This window comes from Xyrauchen texanus, chromosome 31 (genome assembly GCF_025860055.1).
Source record: "Xyrauchen texanus isolate HMW12.3.18 chromosome 31, RBS_HiC_50CHRs, whole genome shotgun sequence".
In the NCBI taxonomy this organism is placed as follows: Eukaryota; Metazoa; Chordata; class Actinopteri; order Cypriniformes; family Catostomidae; genus Xyrauchen; species Xyrauchen texanus.
In genome coordinates this window covers 22,479,179-22,488,904 of record NC_068306.1, presented here as the reverse complement: position 1 = coordinate 22,488,904, position 9,726 = coordinate 22,479,179, and the positions used below count along the sequence as shown (strand labels likewise).

At 40.6% G+C, this 9,726-nt stretch overlaps 1 protein-coding gene across 8 annotated transcripts; it reads left to right on the top strand.

Moving 5' to 3' along the window:
* Positions 1-1,025: 1,025 nt before the first annotated feature.
* Positions 1,026-8,220, top strand: LOC127624640 (uncharacterized). Of its 8 annotated transcripts, XM_052099449.1 has the most exons (14): positions 1,026-2,069; positions 2,320-2,444; positions 2,542-2,720; positions 2,840-2,911; positions 2,996-3,229; positions 3,362-3,430; positions 5,796-5,911; positions 5,998-6,039; positions 6,275-6,340; positions 6,444-6,532; positions 6,618-6,723; positions 6,800-6,908; positions 7,043-7,113; positions 8,042-8,220. In XM_052099449.1, the coding sequence occupies exons 6-14, from the start codon at positions 3,394-3,396 to the stop codon at positions 8,141-8,143; spliced, it is 738 nt and encodes a 245-aa protein (XP_051955409.1). In that variant the 5' UTR covers positions 1,026-2,069; positions 2,320-2,444; positions 2,542-2,720; positions 2,840-2,911; positions 2,996-3,229; positions 3,362-3,393; the 3' UTR covers positions 8,144-8,220. The 8 variants fall into 8 exon arrangements, 1 of the variants encoding a protein (XP_051955409.1); XR_007968208.1 differs by lacking the exons at positions 1,026-2,069; positions 2,320-2,444; positions 2,542-2,720; ... (3 more) ...; positions 7,043-7,113; positions 8,042-8,220 and adding an exon at positions 4,111-4,678 and having other exon boundaries at positions 4,903-5,911; positions 5,998-6,723; positions 6,800-6,842; XR_007968207.1 differs by lacking the exons at positions 1,026-2,069; positions 2,320-2,444; positions 2,542-2,720; ... (3 more) ...; positions 7,043-7,113; positions 8,042-8,220 and adding an exon at positions 4,111-4,678 and having other exon boundaries at positions 4,853-5,911; positions 5,998-6,723; positions 6,800-6,842.
* Positions 8,221-9,726: the final 1,506 nt, after the last annotated feature.

Below are 9,726 nucleotides of genomic sequence, written 5' to 3'. Positions count from 1 at the left end.
TGTGATTGGTCCATCTTAACAAGCGCGGAGAAAAGTATCAGCTGCCACGTGATAACGGGCTGTTTTAGCCTATTTTCAGTAATGACCTGCACAATAATATACATCCGAATAATCACAATAATAATAAGAATAAACTTTTTGATTTGAATACACACAGTAAATAAATAACACGGGGAAATAATTATTTAGACCCGTCGTACCTGACCAATCAGAGTCTTCTGGCTCACTTATTGGGTTTCGCCCATTTTTATTGCTTTTTTCATTCTGAATGCCATTCCACTCGCTCATTTTATTTCTATGGTGACTGCGGCAAAGTATATGGAAATGATAACCTATGTTCCTTCTCAATTTTACAGCATTGTAACGTTTATAAAAATACAGAATAACCTATCCAATAAAAAGTAATCCATTAAATAGTGCTTACAATCCTCAGAAGTAAAATAAAGGCTAAAAATAGGGAGTTACTGCCATCTACAGGCGAACACACAAAAAAGAGGCGATGCAATACTTTCAGAGGGTGACTAATGAGAGAGAGACTTTTCATTTATGGGTGCTCTAGCCCTTGAATTAACTGAAAATAAATGTTAAAAAATTATTCCACGGACATCTCCATTATCAAAGCTTTCACAGATGATGCTGAAAATGGTGACAGCTTGCCAGTCACCTGCTGTGATGATCGTATCCTGAGTCTGAAAAGGGAGCACATCGCGATGCTGTGTACACTGAGGCGTTTTAATTTAGTCGCATCGCGCTTACCCTTGCAATGATGTATGGGGGCGTTCTTGCGTTAGCAAAAACAGATGCAGCGCAACGAATATAACGTGTTCATATTTTGTATTTATTATTGGTTATGTCAATATTCCTTAAAGATGGAGAACTACTCTTTGGCAGTCACAGAAGAGTCATAAAGACAAAGGAGGAGGCTATGAACGAATATAACTTTTCAATCAGACACAGCGTGTCAACCTTAAGCTGCGTACACACTGCCAGCGACTTTGTCGCTGCAAGTCGCCAGTGGCTGGCGGTGAAGTCGCTAGTGGGTGTTCTCACTACTGGTTGCCTAGTAACGTTTATAAATGACATTCACGGATGTCATTCCATTGCTGTTGACAGCGAATCTCTTTTCTTGCCACTAAAAACAAACATTTTGTAGGGAAAAGACTAAATATAAATGGAATCAGTACATAAAATGCTTTATATCAAAGATGAATGAGAAACAAGGCGTGCTGTTTGCCAGAGCGGCTGTTTATCTGCGGCGAAAATGCAAATGTCGGTCTGTATGGGTCCATAAAATCCCCGCGATCTCAGATACACCTTTCCACGCAGTATTTTTCTTTAAAATGTCCTTGTACGTGGGAAGAGACATATCATAGAGCACTGGAACATTTCTAACAGCAAGAATTAGCCTTTCATCCATCTTTCCGTTACTGCAGGAGCTGAGAGAAAGAGAAGGATCACGTGAGCTCTCCCGTCGTCTCTCCTATTGGCTGTCGCTTCCGTTAGTCGCTCCGAAGTTGAACTTTTCTCAACTTTGTCGCGTCGCTGGACACGCCCACATCTAGCGCCAACGGTCGCGACAGCTCGTATCGCCGGAAGTCGCTGTGCTCGCATTGAAAATGAATGGTATTGAGTCGCTGTCGCGCGCGATGTCGCTGGCAGTGTGTACGTACCTTGACACTGACAACGCGGCGCCCCTGCGCGAGACGCTGAAAAAAAGCGAGATGCGGCGTAACGGTCAAAGACTCCCGTCTAGTGCATGTTTAAAAAATCGTGGAAGGTCGCAGATACGCACTCAAGGAGTTAAAATTCTTCTTTCTTTAGACGGACGTCTTTTCAACATTATTTTTAAAGAGATTTTTGCTTCCTGCTACTTTAAAACCGCTCAGCTGATCACAAACATTGAGATGAACTGACTGCAACAGCGTGAAACAGGTGTTCTGACAAAACATCATACCCATCAGAATGGGTGGGATACCTTCGGTTAATGCGCATGCGCAGCAGTGAAATTTGTAGAATTGCGCATGCGTTAAATTTAAAACATCATTTCAGCATACCTAAGATTACAAGCGGTAAGTGTTGGTGTATTATATTGCGTATTATATACACATTACCTAATTGTTGCCTTCTACAATCACAAGAATTGTTGACAGACGTTTTCAATATATTATTTTTAGCAAGTGGAGTCGTAATGTCGTGTTAAAACGTTAAATCTTGTGTTAACTCGAGGTTCTAGCGTTTGGCGCCATCTGACCGAGATTAAACACATCGACTAATGTTTTGCTTTTAAATGTTTAATGCTTATTTTTCTGCTAACTGTAGTTTAACCATGGAAAATAAGTGGGAGGAAATTTTCAATTACCTTTTAAAGGGTTCATACCCTGCAGAGCTAAATAAAGGGCAGAAGCAAAGCCTAAGGAAATACTCCTCAAAATTCAGGATTCACGGTCAGTATTTACCATCAAAATACGTCTATAATACTGACAGGAATATGACGTGTTCATATTTTGTATTTATTATTGGTTATGTCAATATTCCTTAAAGATGGAGAACTACTCTTTGGCAGTCACAGAAGAGTCATAAAGACAAAGGAGGAGGCTATGAATTTATTTAAAGAATTTCATGCCTCACCTATTGGAGGACATACAGGAACCTTAAAAACACGAACTGCCATGTGTTCACGGTTCTACTGGTATGGCTTGACAGTGGACATTGACAAATGGGTATGTAGTTTATCTGTTCATCCATATGCCAACATTTGTATTTTTATACGTCTATGTCTACATATTAATAGCTATGTGAAACTTGCTGTTTGTAATTGAGCTTTTTTTTTTTTTTCAAGATATCTGAATGCGACCAATGTCAGCGGGTGGGACCACCCCTGAATGCAGTTAAAACTCTGGAATGCATCAAGGTCACCATCTTTTGTAATCGACTAGATTTTAACAATGCTAATCATTATGTTATTTAATCTATTATGCATTCAAATCACTAATAGGTATCTGCTGTTTGGGAGCTCATTGGCATTGATCTCACTGGTCCACTCCAAAAAACATCTACTGGGTATCAGTATATATTGACAGTCACTGACTATTTTTCCAAGTGGGTGGAGGCCTTTCCTCAAAAGACAAAGTCTGCATTGGAAGTAGCCAAAAACCTTTGTACAGTCATTTATAGACATGGCTGCCCTAAGCGCATACTGTCAGACCAAGGACGGGAGTTTGTCAATCAAGTAAGCTTCACTTTATGCATTTTGTTCTGATGATGTCATTTGTGATTTGGTGCTCAACAAATAAAGATTTATTGATTGAAATATTTGACAGACGTACTATAAACCAAATGAAAATAATGTCTCTATTGATAGGAGTGTTACGGCTGCTTACCATCCCCAAACAAATGGGCTTGATGAGAAAACCAATGATAACATCAAACGGTAAGGGTTTTGTTTATTTGGTAGCTCTTCTGATCATTATTACCAGAGTGTATTGAAAGTTGGTAGTTTCTGTCTTGAAATACATTCATTTAGAAATAATTCTAAAAATTATTTTTCTAAGGCACTTAAAAAACTTGTTAATGATCAGCAGGATGACTGGGACCAGTACCTAGATGCAAGTCTTTTTTTGCTGAGATCCAAAATACACACCACAACAAAATTCTCACCATTTCTTTTAATGTATGGGCGAGAAGCTAGATTTCTATCAGAAGTGCCTGTTGAACTGCCGGTAGGTCTTTTTCTTAAAAATGGCTTTCTGTTAGTGCCAAGCATCAAGTGACCAAACATTTTAAAAGATAGGCTTAGCTTAAACCAGTAGGGCTGTCACTTTATGTTCGAAAATCGATTGCACAATCGATCGGACCAACCAACACAAGTTTTGAAAACGAAAATAGAGAATCGATTTTAACGGTCTTTTCTCGCAGCGCGTCCAGCTCGTCACGATACGCCCGCTAGCGAGCAGCGCATCACAAAGCAACTGCACACAGTAACTGCAGGCTCTGACAAACACAAATAACAGCAAATTATACTTCTGCATAATGTTTCTCATTTTACTACAAAAGTGTGAATTCGGCCAGTATTCAGACAGTCTCATGCATACAGATACAGATTCGGGCTACCCCAACCACAATATCTTTTCCTGTAACTCCCAGATTCCACATATATCCATTAGATGCAGTAGTAATATATAAATGCAGATATATTGCCCATGAAGCTCAGCTTTATTGGAAACATTTTTAATATTTTATTGTAGATTAATTTAGTGTAAAAGTCTATACTATGAAATGTACAAGTCATTATCTATTTTGTTGTAGCTTTCAACAATAATACTCCCTGAAGACTGCAGTGATTTTCTCAGGGACAGTCAGAGAATGCAAGAGAGCACAAGAGAATAGGTCCAGGAGAATATTGCACGGTCACAAAAAAAAATGACAGGCATTTGCAAAAAGAGTTCAGAAAAAGTACAGAAATGTGGAGTTTAAAGAGGGAGATGAAGTACTCTTACTGAACATGAGAAAGAGAAGCAGGAAAGGAGGGAGAATGGAAGCAGACTACACTGGAACCTACACAATTAAGGAGATTTCAGGAAAGACAACAACTTTACTAACACCACAGGGTGTCTGTCTTAAAACAAAATATAACATCAGTCACCTGAAACCTTATAAAAAAAGTAGTGCCAGCTCTCAGGTCCCAGCCCCAACCAGCTCTCAGGTCCCAGCCCCAAGCCAGCTCTCAGGTCCCAGCCCCAAGCCAGCTCTCAGGTCCCAGCCCCAAGCCAGCTCTCAGGTCCCAGCCCCAAGCCAGCTCTCAGGTCCCAGCCCCAAGCCAGCTCTCAGGTCCCAGCCCCAAGCCAGCTCTCAGGTCCCAGCCCCAAGCCAGCTCTCAGGTCCCAGCCCCAAGCCAGCTCTCAGGTCCCAGCCCCAAGCCAGCTCTCAGGTCCCAGCCCCAAGCCAGCTCTCAGGTCCCAGCCCCAAGCCAGCTCTCAGGTCCCAGCCCCAAGCCAGCTCTCAGGTCCCAGCCCCAAGCCAGCTCTCAGGTCCCAGCCCCAAGCCAGCTCTCAGGTCCCAGCCCCAAGCCAGCTCTCAGGTCCCAGCCCCAAGCCAGCTCTCAGGTCCCAGCCCCAAGCCAGCTCTCAGGTCCCAGCCCCAAGCCAGCTCTCAGGTCCCAGCCCCAAGCCAGCTCTCAGGTCCCAGCCCCAAGCCAGCTCTCAGGTCCCAGCCCCAAGCCAGCTCTCAGGTCCCAGCCCCAAGCCAGCTCTCAGGTCCCAGCCCCAAGCCAGCTCTCAGGTCCCAGCCCCAAGCCAGCTCTCAGGTCCCAGCCCCAAGCCAGCTCTCAGGTCCCAGCCCCAAGCCAGCTCTCAGGTCCCAGCCCCAAGCCAGCTCTCAGGTCCCAGCCCCAAGCCAGCTCTCAGGTCCCAGCCCCAAGCCAGCTCTCAGGTCCCAGCCCCAAGCCAGCTCTCAGGTCCCAGCCCCAAGCCAGCTCTCAGGTCCCAGCCCCAAGCCAGCTCTCAGGTCCCAGCCCCAACCAGCTCTCAGGTCCCAGCCCAAGCCAGGTCTCAGGTCCCAGCTCAAGCCAGTTCTCTGGTACCTGTCTGGAGTAGTGCTCAAGAGCAAGGTGCAATAGAAACTCATAAGTTAGTTCCGACCTGTTGGTCGTTGGTTTAGACCGGTTGGTCATCAAGTTGCATGTTTCTCCCATGACCCGTTCCTGGTCATGGTTGCATGTGTTCTTTGTTGAAAATGTTAATGGTACAGTTTTTCATCTAAATATTAACAAGAATAATTTGAAATGTTCTGTGTTGCAGTCGAAAAACTTTGGTCTTCTAAAGATACAGGACAAGTGGAAGCGGTCGTGGGACCATACAAAATGTATGATACCTCTTTTACAACACTATCGGGACATGGCTGGCTTTCAGATGAGGTGAAAGTACATCCATGTGATATACAAGTTTAATGTTTCAGTGCTGTATCAAATTAAATTACTAACAACTTTCTTTGTTTACACAGATCATTGATGCATACCTGCACTGCATTATGAAATTAGCCAAGGTAATAAATGATAATTTCTGTGTTTTCATTCTGTTGTTAGAAGTACTGGATTTTAACAGACCAATACTGTTACAGATACCTGTGCATTGTTTGAACGCTGTACTTGGGTCCTCTGTCTTTCATCGTGGCCTTTTTAGAGTTGTTCAAAAGGTTATATGGTTTTATTACAGACTATGTAACCTTATACACATGCATGTTGGAACTTTGGATTTTAAGTGCTCTCTTCTATTTTTAGATGAAGTTACCCACAGCCTCAACTTGGATTTGTCCTGTAAACGTTGGAGGTCACTGGATTTTAGTGGTACTTTTCTTGATTCTGTATTTACCACAAACTTTATTGGTAGTTTTTGGTGTCTATAAAATCTTTAGGGATTGTTTTAGGTTTAACTAATACATTTTAACAGATTGTCAAAATGGATGAAAAATCCCTCCTTGTGTTAGACCCCCTCGGTAATGAAAATATGTACCAGAGAAAAATGCTTCGGAATTGGAGGTGATGTAAAACAAGCCTTTCTTACTGTGTTTGTAGACTTTTGTATTTGAATATGTTTCTGAACTAATGACTTGTACAATAACAGAAATTTTTGGAAGACAAGAAATGTCAGTGAAGGCCCGTGGACGATCCAAACTGCAAAACACAATCTGCAGCAGGACGGCTCTAGTTGTGGAGTCTTAATTTTGATGGTATGGTATGGATATTATTGATATATGTAATTAAGGTGAATGTATGTTACTTTACACCTACACTGACTCTTTGTAGTTTGCAGAGCTCATTCTCCAAGGCAGAAGTGTCTGCGTTGCTCAAACAGACACAGAGGAGGTCTCAGCCGCAAGAGTCAAAATTGCAGCCACTCTTCTGGAATGCAAAGGTATCCATTAATAATCCATGTCTGACTTGTCCTTTGACAAGAGACTATATTCAGGATAAATTGGCTAAAGTCTTGCAGCAAATGTCTTTAAATTAACATTGCTTGTGTTGCACTATTTTTGTTTTTCATTTAAGATGGTGTGGAAGATCTCTGTGTTTCCTGCAACATGTTGCAGTTTGATGCTGAGGAGGATTTCACAGAGATGGTAATAAGACAATAGGTTATATACTGACAAACTGGCAACTTTCACTATCCATCCACTCAGCTTTTTGTCTTTATCTGATGTAAATCAATTCTGATACACCGACAATTGCAGAGTCGTCTGAGTATTTCTGCAGATGACAGGTCTCTGACTTAAACTGGAAGTCTGAGGTGTACAGAGTGAAAAGGAATGGTGATTGCCTAATCCTAACCCCACTCCTAATCCTAACCCCTCCCCCACATCTAATCCTAAACCTACCAATACTAGGGGGTAATAATTTGGTGGGGGTCGAAATTCGGCACAACACCGGTTCAGTCTCTCCAGCTGCCTCTTCACCTGACTTCTCGGGACAGACAAGTGGGAGGCGAAGGCAAATGGAGCAGCAGCATCTCCTGGTTTGGTTCAACGATGCTGTGTCCTCTTTTTGCTTACCTGCAAGCATTTTAGTATAGTGTTGTGACATTTTCTTCATAAGGGATGGCAACAAAATCCTTTGGTCTTTTTATTAATTTATTGCAGCTTGTTAACAAGCAGAGCAGAACGCAAAGCATTTTGTATGACTCTTCTCCCCCACTCATATCCGCCCCCCAATCCAGCCCATATGAACATTAGATAAAATGTTCTCAGGACTGGTATGGCCTTGTAAGATGTCATGGTGCCTTTTGGGACAGTCCACTCTTCTGGAGTAGTCAGTAATCAGCAATCTGACATTCCTAACTGCTTTCACTAAAGCAGGAAATACAGGCATCCTTGAAAAAATTTACATTACAATACTCTTAACTATGGCTATTTAAGGCTCTTGTAGCAGTAAGAAGAAATGTATTTCTTCTTACTGCTGGTATAGTTGAAAAAGTTTGTAACAATTCTTCAATGCTTCATTGATTATATATTGCAATTCTAAAGTGAATTTTTTAAAATTGTGTCTTTAAAGGTGCAGTGTGACATATGCTCAAGATGGACGCACAAGGAGTGTACCCCTGCAACCCTTGCCTCAGAGCATTTCAAGTGTAAAAATTGTGTGTTAAATGCATAATGTTTGCCTCAAACTATGTTGTACATATTGTTGATAAACATATTGTATGTTTAAATTTGTATTAAAATATTTTTCAATCTGTCTATAAACAAAGAATGTTTTTATAATTTATTTTCTTTTAGTAAGATACACAGAAATAGGTTATGAAGGGGTATGATGGTAAGTGTGAAAACTAACAAAAAAAGATACTCCAACACTTCATTTTCTATGAAGCAAGACCTATAAAAACAGGGGCTATCAAAACAGCATACCCCTTTATAAATTGTATATTTTTATTGAACCAGGGGCTATCAAAACAGCATACCCCTTTATAAATTGTATATTTTTATTGAACCAGGGGCTATCAAAACAGCATACCCCTTTATAAACTGTATTTTTATTGAACCAGGGGTTATCAAAACAGCATACCCCTTTATAAACTGTATTTTTATTGAACCAGGGGCTATCAAAACAGCATACCCCTTTATAAATTGTATATTTTTATTGAACCAGGGGCTATCAAAACAGCATACCCCTTTATAAACTGTATTTTTATTGAACCAGGGGCTATCAAAACAGCATACCCCTTTATAAACTGTATTTTTATTGAACCAGGGGCTATCAAAACAGCATACCCCTTTATAAACTGTATTTTTATTGAACCAGGGGTTATCAAAACAGCATACCCCTTTATAAACTGTATTTTTATTATTGAACCAGGGGCAATCAGAACAGCATACCCCTTTATAAACTGTATTTTTATTGAACCAGGGGCTATCAAAACAGCATACCCCTTTATAAATTGTATATTTTTATTGAACCAGGGGCTATCAAAACAGCATACCCCTTTATAAACTGTATTTTTATTGAACCAGGGGCTATCAAAACAGCATACCCCTTTATAAACTGTATTTTTATTGAACCAGGGGTTATCAAAACAGCATACCCCTTTATAAACTGTATTTTTATTGAACCAGGGGCTATCAAAACAGCATACCCCTTTATAAACTGTATTTTTATTGAACCAGGGGCTATCAGAACAGCATACCCCTTTATATACTGTATTTTTATTGAACCAGGGGCTATCAAAACAGCATACCCCTTTATAAATTGTATATTTTTATTGAACCAGGGGCTATCAAAACAGCATACCCCTTTATAAACTGTATTTTTATTGAACCAGGGGCTATCAAAACAGCATACCCCTTTATAAACTGTATTTTTATTGAACCAGGGGCTATCAAAACAGCATACCCCTTTATAAACTGTATTTTTATTGAACCAGGGGTTATCAAAACAGCATACCCCTTTATAAACTGTATTTTTATTGAACCAGGGGCTATCAAAACAGCATACCCCTTTATAAACTGTATTTTTATTGAACCAGGGGCTATCAAAACAGCATACCCCTTTATAAACTGTATTTTTATTGAACCAGGGGTTATCAAAACAGCATACCCCTTTATAAACTGTATTTTTTTTATTGAACCAGGGGTTATCAAAACAGCATACCCCTTTATAAACTGTATATTTTTATTGAACCAGGGGCTATCAAAACAGCATACCCCTTTATAAATTGTATATTTTTATTGAACCAGGGGCTA

Bases quoted from the DNA above. Each gene is read 5' to 3' on its own strand.
- LOC127624640 (XM_052099449.1), top strand. From the start codon at position 3,394: ATGGGCTTGATGAGAAAACCAATGATAACATCAAACG. The intron at 5,912-5,997 runs GTGAAAGTACAT...TTGTTTACACAG, and splicing joins ATGGCTGGCTTTCAGATGAG to ATCATTGATGCATACCTGCA. The intron at 6,909-7,042 runs GTATCCATTAAT...TTTTCATTTAAG, and splicing joins CACTCTTCTGGAATGCAAAG to ATGGTGTGGAAGATCTCTGT.